Source organism: Lutra lutra, chromosome 10 (genome assembly GCF_902655055.1).
Source record: "Lutra lutra chromosome 10, mLutLut1.2, whole genome shotgun sequence".
Taxonomy (NCBI): Eukaryota; Metazoa; Chordata; class Mammalia; order Carnivora; family Mustelidae; genus Lutra; species Lutra lutra.
Window position 1 is genome coordinate 57,697,098 of NC_062287.1, and position 12,822 is coordinate 57,709,919.

General features: G+C 48.4%; 1 protein-coding gene across 2 annotated transcripts in view; it reads left to right on the top strand.

Annotated features, from left to right (window-relative positions):
* CLPB (caseinolytic mitochondrial matrix peptidase chaperone subunit B) overlaps positions 1-11,676 on the top strand; it is a 140,536-nt gene extending 128,860 nt beyond the window's left edge. For both annotated transcript variants that reach the window (XM_047691442.1, XM_047691443.1), the window contains 7 exons: positions 1,528-1,572; positions 1,948-2,109; positions 7,108-7,264; positions 7,689-7,762; positions 7,904-8,023; positions 8,246-8,350; positions 8,710-11,676. In XM_047691442.1, coding sequence (XP_047547398.1) covers positions 1,528-1,572; positions 1,948-2,109; positions 7,108-7,264; positions 7,689-7,762; positions 7,904-8,023; positions 8,246-8,350; positions 8,710-8,958 — 912 coding nt within the window. In that variant the 3' untranslated portion in view covers positions 8,959-11,676. The remainder of the gene's footprint in view (positions 1-1,527; positions 1,573-1,947; positions 2,110-7,107; positions 7,265-7,688; positions 7,763-7,903; positions 8,024-8,245; positions 8,351-8,709) is intronic.
* The last annotated feature ends 1,146 nt before the right edge of the window (positions 11,677-12,822 follow it).

A 12,822-nucleotide genomic window follows, 5' to 3' on the forward strand; every position in this document is an offset into this window, starting at 1 on the left:
ACACCGTTAGCACATAGTAAGCGATCGGTACATATTGGATATTACTATCATAATTGTTGCTTCACTTCTAGATAACCCTAAGCTAAGATCATGTGAAACCAAAAATATTCCAGGCAAGCAAATCAAGCCCGGAAACTTGTTCAGAGTTACTCAGCAAATCAGGTAGAGGAAACAAGAGCCTGTGTTCCACAGAAAGGAACTACAGCTCCAAAAGAAGAGGCAGCATGCCCAGCGCCACAAAGACAGTGGCCAACCTAGGACTGGAAGCCATGTCCCTGCCAGAGCACTTCTGCTGCCCTGTACTGTGGGTACAGAGTGACAGGATGTGAGAAAAACTACAGTTCTGACCAGCAGCATGCTAGAATGTGGCCTAGATTTCAGACATAGATAGCTACCTCCCTCTAGGGTCTTGGTGCCCTGTCATCCCCAGCTGTGGGACAAAGGGTATTCAGTGAGTGCACTTTCTGAGGTGGAAACGTGTGCCAGTGGGAGAGGAGCCTGGGGAACCCTGGTTTGGGTGGAGGGACAGGGCACATGTACCTATAAGTCCCTAAATTCATCATGAAAAAGAGTGAACACTCTGCCTGCATTAACTCGCAAACTTCCCACCACATACACACACACATACCCTTTCCCTGGGTCTAATCATGGTTGAACCTCACCCCAGAGGGCCAGTTCCCAGCAGATCACTCCTAGGCCCGGTGGTGGAGAGGGATGGGCTACAAGCTGCCTTATGTATAGTTTTTAAGTGAAATGAAGAAATGTAAATAAATTAAAAGATTTCTTAGCACATGGGGCGCCTGGGTGGCTCAGTGGGTTAAGCCGCTGCCTTCAGCTCAGGTCATGATCCCAGGTCCTGGGTTCGAGCCCCACATCGGGCTTTCTGCTCAGCGGGGAGCCTGCTTCCTCCTCTCTCTCTGCCTGCCTCTCTGCTTACTTGTGATTTCTCTCTGTCAAATAAATAAATAAAATCTTTAAAAAAAAAAAAAAGATTTCTTAGCACAAAAGAGAAGTAATTTAAAACAAAGAGGCATGTGCCCACAAAAGCTGCAAAGTTGAGGGCACCATGGAGCTGGCTGGGTGCTTGCAGCACCCTTCCTTCTCCGCATGGCCCACACAGACTGAAGCTGACTCTGCCCATGTCTACCTGCCCCACTTGACGGCTTCTTCTCAAGGACGTAGACCAAGACTTGTTCGCTGCTGTAGCTTCAGCACACACAGGATGCCCTCGGGAAATATGGGGTGGCTGATGTGGTAATCAGACCAGTAGAAGCCTAAAAAGAGACATCTTGAGCCAGATTTAGAAAAGCCGGGACATGACTTGGGTTTATTAAGGTAGGGAATGAGGGAATCATGTGGGAGAGGAGTGGACAGAAAAGGAGGCAAGGAGCCAAAAAAATAGAATAGGATAGAAGATCTTGCATTAGTGCGGTCTGAAAGCCTAGGGGATATTTGAGATGTTCTCCTCCTTAACCCTCTTCCTCTACCTTCCTGCCTCCAAATGGACTCCTGCTTGTTTCCACACAGGGCTTCATCAGGCTGGACATGTCTGAGTTCCAAGAGCGGCATGAGGTAAGTAAGAGTCCTCACTGAAGTATGGTATGGAGAGCCTGTGAGTCAACATCACTCTGCGTGGGTATTTTGTTGGGACTTGTCATTTGGACCTGAGATAACTCCAGCAGCCTTGGGATTCATCCTTCAGGGGCATACATGTGCAAGAGGGTCACCGATCTGATTTGCATAGGACTTGCTCTAAAAAAGAAACCTAGAGAAGATCTGTAGACTCTTCCATTGTGGCAGGATTCCTACCACCCCAGAAGAAAGTCCAACTGTCCTTGTTGAGATAGGCAGTGTTAAAAATGAATGAAGCCATTTTCATGTGCATGTCCATATCAGAAACTAAAGGTATAGAAAGACCTTTCCAGTATGTTTCCTTCCTTCCTCCAGGTGGCCAAGTTTATTGGGTCCCCACCAGGCTACATTGGCCACGAGGAGGGCGGCCAGCTGACCAAGAAGCTGAGGCAGTGTCCCAATGCTGTGGTGCTCTTCGACGAGGTGGACAAGGCCCATCCAGACGTGCTCACCATCATGCTGCAGCTATTTGATGAGGTGAAAGTCACTTTGGGCTGGGATGGAGTCGGGGACATCTCGGGGCATGGGGACTTATGAACAATAAGAATCAAGGACCCAGAGGCCTGTCTGACCCTTCCTTCACTTGCTGCTTCCACATGTGTACATTCAGTCACCTAGCAGATGTGGCTTTGCCCCCTTTCTGGATCAGGGCCCATGCCGGGCACTTTAGGACAAACCAGCACTACCCAAGAATTGAAATTCTGTGGCTACCCAGGCTGCCTTCTAGAGAGACACAGAGCGGAGGTGCCAGGACAGACCTGAATTTTTAGTTTCAACTCGACTCCATCTCTACGCATCAGGGGTCTCATATGACAAACAGGCTGAATCCAAGATAATCTCCAAGAACTTTCTGGCTCATGGAGCCCTTTTCTTGCCACAGGCCCTTTTCAGGCTTGTCACAAACTAGACCGCCGCCTCCTGGTGGGGTGAGCCCTGAATGAGAAAAACTCTCTTCTCTTTCAGTGCATTCTGTGTACTAGGCTAAAGATGTTATTGCTAACCATCATAACAGCAGGCAGAGTAGAAACTCTTTTTACAGAAGAAACTGAGGTTCAGAGAGGTTATAAATGTCTTGCCTATGGCATGGAGCTACTGTGCAGAGGAACCATGTTTGGGCCACAGTTACGTTTGATTCTGGAGTCCCAGTTCTCCCTCTCTGTACCACTCCTTACCTCAAGCAGAGAAGAGAGACTTATGAACATAGGCAGGGTTGACCTCCTTTAGGGGCCCTGTGGAACTGGGAATGAGGCTTCTCTTCTATATTAGCCAACACGTGTCCAGAGGGAGTCCAGCCTGCCTTTCCACTTAGGCCCCTACAGCCCGGGGACAACAGGAAGGTGTTTTGCTTCCCATGTTGCAAGTGTACTCAAAGAGCAGGAAGGGACTTCTGGACCAAATAGCATACCAGGTGCCAAGCCAGGAAGACCCAGATCCAGATATACTCACAGCTGCCCATCACCTTCCCCACCTGGCCCAGCATCCTTGCCCCTGCCCCAGTTTTACTGCTATCTTCCTAGCTCCCCAAGTCTACCCTGTCCCCAGACCTGCCACTGAGGAATGAAGGCCGGCCCTTCCAAGGTTACATATTCAGTTACTCATACCTGTGCTCTGAGACCTCCCACCTTGTTCCATTCTCTTGATGAGATTCAAGTACACAGCTATGGACCAGGCCCAGTCCTGGTCTCTGGGAGCTCCCTGCATAGTAGATGGTTGGAAAGGAGACATAATAATAGTAGATATTTTTTACTTTATGTGCCAAGCACTGTTCTAAAACATTTACTTATATCAATTCATCGAGTCCTCCCACCATCCCTATGAAGGTGGTTATTATTCCTGCCTCTGTAATTACTGAAGTAAAGTGAGAGAAGTGATTGGCCTATGGGCATGCAGCTGGGAAGAGGGAGTCCAGGATGGGAGCCCAGGTAGTCCAGTTCAGAGCCTGCAGCTTCAGTAATAACTACCATGCAGGCAGGGCCAGAAGAGAGAGGCAGATCTGCAGGGAAGCCTTCACGGGAAGGGAGGGCCCAGCTCAGAGGGCATGGGCACTGCAGCTTCTTACATCTCTGTAGAGTTACCTCTGATAGCCTTCTTGGCCCAGAAGAGGGGAGGCAGCTACTGACTGAGATACAACAAGTGCTACCTCCAAGTTGTTACCACCTCCATATGTAAGCCCTGTAACCCTCCCCTGCTGTCACTCCACTGACTGCTTTCTGGGAGTTGATAATGATTCCTTCTTGCGGCCTCTGGCAGCCTACTACCATCTCTGAAGTTTATGCCCTTGGTTCCATTGACCAAAGCTGCCATTCAAGATTACTTAGATTTATGCTTATAGGCTTCTTGTAGACAGGGATCTTGTCTTACTCACTCCAGCCACTCCCAGAGCCCACAGAGTCAAGGGAAATGCTCTGCTTAATTTAATTTAACTTGATTCAACAGTAATTCAGCATACCTTCCAGGATAACTAAGGTTCTAGGTGAACAGTGGAGAAGGGCTGACAGTGGACACCTATTATGCAGAAGCACAGGGGCACAAGGCATCCTAGCCTGTCCAGGGAACTCTAGCTGCTCAGCACCACTAGACCACAAAATGAAAGTGAGAGCAGGACAGTAGAGGTGAGTGGGTAAGGTTGGCAGGGACCAATTATGGTCCCAGGCGAAGGAATGTGGGTTTTAGATTGAAAGGAGCCTTTAAAAGCTTTAAGTAAGAACGAAACATGGCCACATTCTCACTTTATAAAGATCCTGTTGGCAACCATGATAGAATGGACTGTAGAAGAGGGGGAGCAGCGAGGAGGCTGGTGAAGCATCCAGGCTAGATGTGGGGTGCCTGCTCTGAAGCAGGGCAGTGGGCTGGCCAGAACTCCCAGAAGGCTGACTGTGCAGGACTCAGGGATTGAATGTGAGGGGGGAGAGAGGAGCCAGGGGTGGTCAGCTATAGGACTTTGGCCTGGGTGGCTGGACAGCTGCTGCTGCCGCCAGCTGAGGCAGGGAACCCATGAGGACAAGCAGCAGATCAGCGAGGAAGATGAGGAGTTGAGGTTTGAAATTGCTAAAAATGAGATACCTGAGGGACGACCAGGTGGAGGTGTCCAAGAGGCGGGTCATCAGTTGGAGAAGTCTAGAGCATAGGACAGATCTGAACTGGAATCAGAGATTGAGGAATGTCAGCACAGGTAGAGTAAGAGAAGCCCTAGGAAAGGATGAGCTCTCTCAGCTAGGGGGTATATGGTATGCAGAGAAGAAGGGACGGCTAATAACAGAGTCTTGTGACCTATCAGGAAAGTCAAAGAGGGAATGTGGTTCAGTGTGGGGTGGACGGGACACACAATACACAGTCTCTGCCTCAATGTTCATGAAAGAGTTGGGAAGACTAACAGCAAAAAGCACTTCACCCCACCTTCATACGTGCTGTACTAGGATAAGTGGCAAGTGCTGGGAGTTGTAAGGGCTCCTGCTCCAGTCTGGGGGTGTGAAGGAAGCCCCCCATTCCCACCCAGCTCAGTTCTCCCAAGTCTGGTCAGGAGCCCTGATGCTCTCAGCAAAACACCAAGTGGAACTAATGACCCCAGAGCCTGCCATGCAGGGCAGAAGTCTCAGGAGGACACTGCCCCTGCAGAGTCTGCTTCTGCTCCTCCCTCAAGGACAGAAGCAGTGGGAAAACAGCCCCTATAACCCTGGGGTAGCATTCACATACAGTCATTGCTGGGATGGGACAGTGACAGCTCCCTTTTTGGAGAGGACTCTTTGGCAGTCCTTATTGCCAAGGTCTCTGAGGAGGAGGAGAAGACACGAGCACTGTGAAAGTCATGCTTTGGGTTGTCATACACCATGTCTGCTACCCTCACCCACCTGAGACCCATCCCCGTCCCAGTTAAAAAAAAAAGCAGGACTTTGATCCTGGGATGAAATTGCCACTGGTTACTGTTCTGGCCAGTATAGCAGTGTGTGTACTCCGTCCTCGGGGATGAGCTCTGCCAAGTGCCCTATGCATACATTTGGACACATCACACAGACATACAAACACACACGCACACACACATACCGCGACTGGGTCCCTAGAACTAGAATTGCCCTCGGTGGATTCTGTTGCTCTGTTACTCATGATCAGGGAAGCCAGTGGCAAAAGCTCAAGAACATCCACTTGCACTCTCTCAAATTGAACAAATAAATCTAAGAAGCCTATGCCAAGGGCCAGTATAAAGCAAGGCTAAAAAGCAGGTACCATGCCCAGTGTGGAGTAGGTACTGAGTTAATGCACATCCTTCCTTCTTTGCTTCTGAGGGCCAGGGCTGGTCTGCCATTGCTTTGGCTTTAGAAGCAAGGACTGAGCCTGAGTGAGGTCCATACCACCAGGGAAAGGGAAATGCTTGGAGGACTAGCTACCACCTGAGCCCGGGGCAGGCAGGAGCCGACAGGTTGGGGTCAGTGACGTGTCCCCAGGGCCATGTTCTCTGGCCTGTCAGGTCCTATGCTTGGTGGGAGAGTGCAGTGGGGCACAGAGAACACAAAGCACAGCACCTGTGGTGCAAGAAGTGCCCCACCGGTGTCCACTGTTATTCCCCTGGAGGTTCCACTCACCGAGGCCCTGACCACTGCTTGCGTCATAAATAACTGTAAAGTACTGTGGTACAGTGATACAGCATTGTTTGCTGAGTCGGTGGGAGCTTCTTGCCCTTGAACTCTGTGGCCCCAGATAGCTATACTTCTGTCATTCTGTCTCTTCTCTTTCCTCAGTGCATCTGTCTCCAGTACAGATGGTTTCTTTGATCTGTGTCCTTTCTAGAAAGAGCTAAAGATTCCAAGGCCTCTTCCCACATTGGTTAAAGGAGGAGCCTTATTTTCTGTCCCTCTCTGCCAAGCCAAAGGATGGCTTTAAGTTGCAGAGATTATACCTGTTTCATTCGTCTCGTTCATTTTGATACAACAAATACCAACAAATAGGTAGTATATTACATGTCTGCTGTCTAATAACAGTTCAGAACATTTGCACAGCTTGGCTAACCAAGGATTTTTCACCAACATGACCATATTAGTCTTCACAATGGCCACATAAAATACCCTCCTCTGAGCTCCTACAGTGACCCCTTATAATACTTAACTCACTGAATTGTCATTGCTGGCTTCTTGAGTGTCTTTTTTCTTTTTTTTTTTTTTTAACAAGAAGCATGTCAAAGGTTCAGTGAGGCCCCAGTGCCCAACATAGAGTCTGGCCCAGATTGGGCCTCTAAAAAAGTGTATTGCATGGATGCATGTTTAATCGAGCTAACTTTTGGGGTGCCAGAGATAAATCAGGGGCCCTGATGGATGACAAAGAGAGCTTCAGTCTTGATTGGAGACACTATCAGCAGGTGGAATGGTTGCAGCCCAGGACAGTGAGAACCAGCAGGAGTGAGTAGCTGGGGGTTCTGGAGAGACCTCCCAGAAGAGGTGCCCAAGCTTAGCACTTCCTGACTGTGCAGTCACTGTTCTTTCCCAGGGCCGGCTGACAGATGGAAAAGGGAAGACCATCGACTGCAAGGACGCCATCTTCATCATGACTTCCAATGTGGCCAGCGACGAGATCGCACAGCATGCACTGCAGCTGAGACAGGAAGCTTTGGAGATGAGCCGTAACCGTATCGCAGAAAACCTTGGTATGGCACACAGCCTGAGCCGTCTGGGCAAGTGGGCAAGTGCCCAGACCACGAGCACATCTCCTAGGGGCAAGGAGGCCACATCTGTCACCTTTCTATTTGCAAATGAACCTTCCAACCCTTCTTCCAAGTCAGAACTCAAGTCTTGGTCCTGACTCTTGTCCCCCTCCTTCCCTCCCTCACACAACTCCGACACTAAGGAACCCCATGCTTTGTATTTGTAGCACATAGAACTGGAGGGGCCTCAAGAAGTGCCCAGTCCAATCCTCTCTTTCAAGTGGAGACCAGGCTGAGGCCTAAAGAGCCTGAGACCCTGATCAGGATCACACAGACCATCAGGGGCAGGACCAGAGCTCTTTTTATGAATGGGAGCAAGAGCTCCCTAAATCTGGAGAGTAGGCAGTTTATGATTCTTTTTCCACAGGGGATGTCCAGATTAATGACAAGATAACCATCTCAAAGAACTTCAAGGAGAATGTGATACGCCCTATCCTGAAAGTAAGAGGTCTTTGTCCTTCCTACTAGAGTCTCCAGTGGGAAGATCCCCTTAGCCATCTTTAGTCTTCCCCACCAGGGTCCAGTAATTCCCTTTACCCCTTCTGGGTCACAGAGCTCACCTACCCTAACCTGGCCCTACAGGCTCACTTCCGGAGGGATGAGTTTCTGGGAAGAATCAACGAGATTGTCTACTTCCTCCCCTTCTGCCACTCGGAGCTCATCCAACTTGTCAACAAGGAACTGAACTTCTGGGCCAAGAGAGTAAGAGCAGGAACTGCCCATGGGTGGGCTTGGGTCATCTGCCCATTGAAAATCAGGGAACACTGGGTTGGAAGCAACCCCCCTAGAGGCATGGAGCACATTGGTGTGGGCCAGTGGCCCTGGGGGATACAGTCACTCACAGTCCCAGGCCTCAGGCCAGAGTGGTGAGAGATGGAAAGCATTGGGCCACATGCAGGCATGTTCTTATCTGACCTATCTCAGGCCAAGCAAAGGCACAACATCACGCTGCTCTGGGACCGCGAGGTGGCAGATGTGTTGGTTGATGGCTACAATGTGCACTATGGTGCCCGGTCCATCAAGCATGAGGTAAGCACAGGAGCCTGAGAGAAGTAAGGCACCTCCATACCTCCCTCCCCGATGCCTCCGCCCCACCCTGGGCTCCCAGCCTGGAATAGCCCCGTACCCAGAGCAGATGCCCCTTCAGAACCCAAACCAGAAGATGGTCAAGTAAAACCCCAGTCCTAGAGGATAAGCCAGGAATGAGGAACAAGTTGGGAACTTCAGAAACTGGCATTGTTGAGTTCTTAGCCTAGTCCTGCAAGCTGTATGTTGTTAAACCCACTTTGCAGAGGGGGAAGCTGAAGCTCAGGTTTCTGACTGGGCTAATCCCTGGGCTACAGGCCACAGGCATTAGCAGTGCTGACCCCTTTGCCCATCACCTACAGGTCGAGCGCCGTGTGGTGAACCAGCTGGCAGCTGCCTATGAGCAGGACCTGCTGCCGGGGGGCTGCACTCTGCGCATCACTGTGGAGGACTCAGACAAACAGCTGCTCAAGAGCCCCGAGCTGCCCTCCCCCCAGGCTGAGAAGCGCCCACCCAAGCTGCGGCTAGAGATCATTGACAAGGACAGCAAGACCCGCAAACTGGACATTCGGGCACCACTACACCCTGAGAAGGTGTGCCATAATCTCTAGCTTCTACCTACCTGCCTTTACGTGCCCTCAATATCCAATAAAGGCCCCTCGGCTGTGGCATGGCAACTGACCTATCTTCCCCTCCTCTCCACCCAGCCTGATGCCTGTTTACCCCCAGTAGACCCCTCCTCAACCTCAAAGTCAAAGATAGGGATTTTGCCCTCCCTTGGACCCTTTGTTATGGGCCCAAAAACTTGCTAACAGGTCTCCAAGAGAGGAGCTGCTTCCCCACCCCCTTCAAGGCAGGGAGGAGGAGGAGGCCCCTTATCTTTATCCTTCAGCATGATCCCCATGGCCTATAGTCTCTGGAACTTTATCATGGTCACAGAAAGCTCAGAAGTTTGGCAGCTAAGAACAAATCTGCCTGGGAAAAGACGGGTACCAGGCTGTGACCTGCCACCCTCTGCTGGCCTTCATGCAACTGAGTGCCCAGAATGTCTGCACAGATTGTGGGAAAAGAGTGCAGAGGCCCAGGCAGAGATTGTGCAGTGTAGACTGTAGCTACCTCTTTGCCATACCCAAGAATTCCAAGGAGAAGGGACCCATAGAACTCTTCCCTGCTCCACTGCCTTATGGTAGCTGTTCCCACTCATTGCACATTCTGGTGTCAGGCCAGACCATGTTTCTCCAGCTTTGGAACCAAGCCAGTGTAAGGCACCTCTAGGAGGAAGGCTGAATGGGTCACTACCCTGCTCTGCTCCGGGATGGACAACAGTACCAAATGACCAAGCAAGCTCAGCTCTATGGGGCCTCCTTCAGGAGACCAACACAGACATCGGGGAACTGTAGGAAGAGTGATAATGAAATCAGGCTGTGCCTAGGTGGCCAAGGAGTCTGCATCAGCTCTGTCTATACTGCTGTCCCAGCTGAGTTAGCCTGGAATAAATAAAAAAAACTCCCCCGTGCAGTCTGCATGTTAGTCACTAAGCAGAGGGTCTGCACACCCACCATCCCCCAAGGGCATACCATAAACCAGGCACGTGTCAACCCTGGCTTAGGACACAGCGAGGCCTGGTGCATCTCTGGGCACCATCGATACTAGCCATCATTGACGACCACCCCATCACCTGCAGGACCATTTTGGATCCCTCCTTTGGTGTTAGCTACTCTCTTTCAGGAAGCAGAAAATAGCGACAGGAATTAAAGTCCCTTTGGTGATGGAAGAATGCCATGACCATGTGGTGGGTACGAGGCAGTCAGAAGTCAAGACATGGGCTCCAGCAGATGCTCCAGCAATCACCGTCCAGTATGTCAAAGAGCTGTCTGCTGCTCCCTACCTCAGTGACTGCTTTTCTTTTTACTATTACTACTACCACCACTCCTACTTGTTTTGAAATCATTTTAGACTTACGAAAAGTTGCAAAAATAGTCGTTTTCATATATCCTTCACCTCATTTCTCCTAATACTAACATCTTACAAAACTATAGTATAATTATTAAAAGCAGGAAATTAACATTGACACTGTACTAACTAATTGGTAGGCATTCAGATTTTGCCATTTTTCCCACTGGTGTCCTTCATCTGGTCCAGGGTCCAATCCAGGATCCCGTGTTATATTTTGTTGTCATGTTTCCTTTGTCTCCTTCAGCCCTTGGTAGTTCCTACATCTTTCTTTGCCTTTCATGACCTTGACACTTCCGAAATATCCAGACCAGTTATTTTATAAGATGTTCCTCAATTTGGGTTTGTCCTCTGTTTTCACATGATTAGATTGAGGGTCTGCCGTTTTGGCAGAGCTACCCCAGAAGTGATGATGTGCCCTTCTAGTGCCTTCTAGCAGGGGGTGGTATTAACTTGGATCACGTGACTGTGGTGGTGTGGGTCAGGTTTCTCTACTGTAAAATACCTAATTCCCCCTTTGAAATTAATAAGAATCTTGTGAGGAGATACTTTGAAGCTGTGTAAATACCTTACTTATCCTTAAACTTTTGCCTGCTAATTTTAGCATCCATCAGTGGTTTTTGCTTACAAGAATTAATGTTGTATTGGCCTAATGATGACTTTCTGTTTACTTATTCCATCTGTACTTATTAATTGGTATTCTGCTATAGGCAAGAGCTCCCTCTTTTCTCCCATATATTTATTTCAACAATTTATTTATATCAGTATAAACTAATGGATATTTGTCTTATTCTGTGGGTTATAATCTCATACTTCAGTAGTTTATTTGTTGCTCATACTGGCAACAAATTTATTTGTTGCTCATACTGGCAATTGTTTTGGCATTGCCCCCATCATTTTTTAGCCCTTCTTTCTCTCTAGCACCACAAGATGTTCCAAGCTCACTCATATTTTTCCTGTTCCAGCCCTGCATCAGCTGTTTTCCCAGATAGCTCCTGTGTTCCTTGCACTCAAGAATGGACACTAGGTGTATTCATTACTACTGGAGTGTCATTACTTCTAGGCCCTTTCGGCATACAGAGCTAGGAAATAGGTGTATTCATGTTAACACACACATCTGAATTAATTGTTGTAGCTGTGTGTATGTTATTAAAAATCATGAGTTCTCACTAATACCTACAGTTCCAATCCAATATCATAGGATTTGTGACTGCTGTTGTTATACCTCAATGTTCTTTTTCTCTTCTGCTGCCATCTCCTTTTCTTCTCCTTTCACTCTGTTTGGTGTTCAGATTTTCCTTAAAGGTTCTAATGCAATCAGTCAGTGACCATCATATATGGAACATTCCTATTAGATAAAGTTCTCATGCCTGGTTGTCAGTCTTTCGTTCAGTCAGCTGTGGCTAGGAGCACCTGGCATATAACTCAAGACTAGATAACTTTTGTATTAGAAAACCCAATGGCCACCTTCCAGAGAGGAGAGTAGGAGATAGGGAAAACCCTCAGATTTTGAGGAACTTAAGTATCACTTCTACAGATTCTCAACTTCACCTCCTAAGTGATGTTGGCCCCTAGCTTTAGCCTCCATAACATACTGGGCAAAATTCAGCTCCCTTGTATTACCTGTTCTCTGTCTGTCTTTGTCACTAGAAAGCACGGTAAGCACCCAGAGGGCAGACACTCAATTGTCCAGCTCACTGTCCTGTTCACAGGATGTGACACAATGACAGATGTTCCAGGTATTCGGATGGTTGGGTGGGCCCTGCAGCGAGCGCAGATCTTCACAGTGAGTCCCAGGACAGGACAGTATCATTTATTCACTGAGCACGCATTTATTCGTCATGTTCTTGTGGCCAGCCAGTAGGATCTGCCGGGATTGGACCCCGAGCAAACAGGGCAAAGACCCAGAACCTGTATTGAGTATCCTAGAATGCGTGAGACAGGGCTTGAAAATGAAAAATGTAACACCTTTGTTATTCAAAAAGAAAAACTCAGAGATGCATAGTGATTGTTTTAGAAATTTAGGGAAGGGGCACCTGGGTGGTTCAGTTGGTTAAGCATCCCACTCTTGATTTTGGTTCAGGTCTTGATCTCAGTGTTGTGAGATTGAGCCCCATGTTGAGCTCCCTGCTGGGCACGGAGCCTGCTTAAGATTCTTCTCTGTCCCTCTCCCCTTGCTGCTCCCCCATCCAAAAAAACCAAAAAGATTTAGGGGAAAAAAACACATCTAAGCCATAAGCCTCAGCCTGATAAGTAGAAAAGAGGGGGAAAAGTACAAGATTAGGAATGAGAAATCACATAGATATGGAAATTCTTTAAATAATTTCAGGAGAATTCTATGGCAACAAATTTGGAAACCGAGCAAATAGGTAATTTTCCAGCAGACTCCTAAAACATACTTTGAGTAGACCAATTAATTACCAAAGAAGAAATTGGAAAGCTGATTAAACGTTTATCCTTCTGAAAAATCATGTTGTTCTTTTTTTTTTTTTCTAAAGATTTTATTTATTTGACAGAGAAAG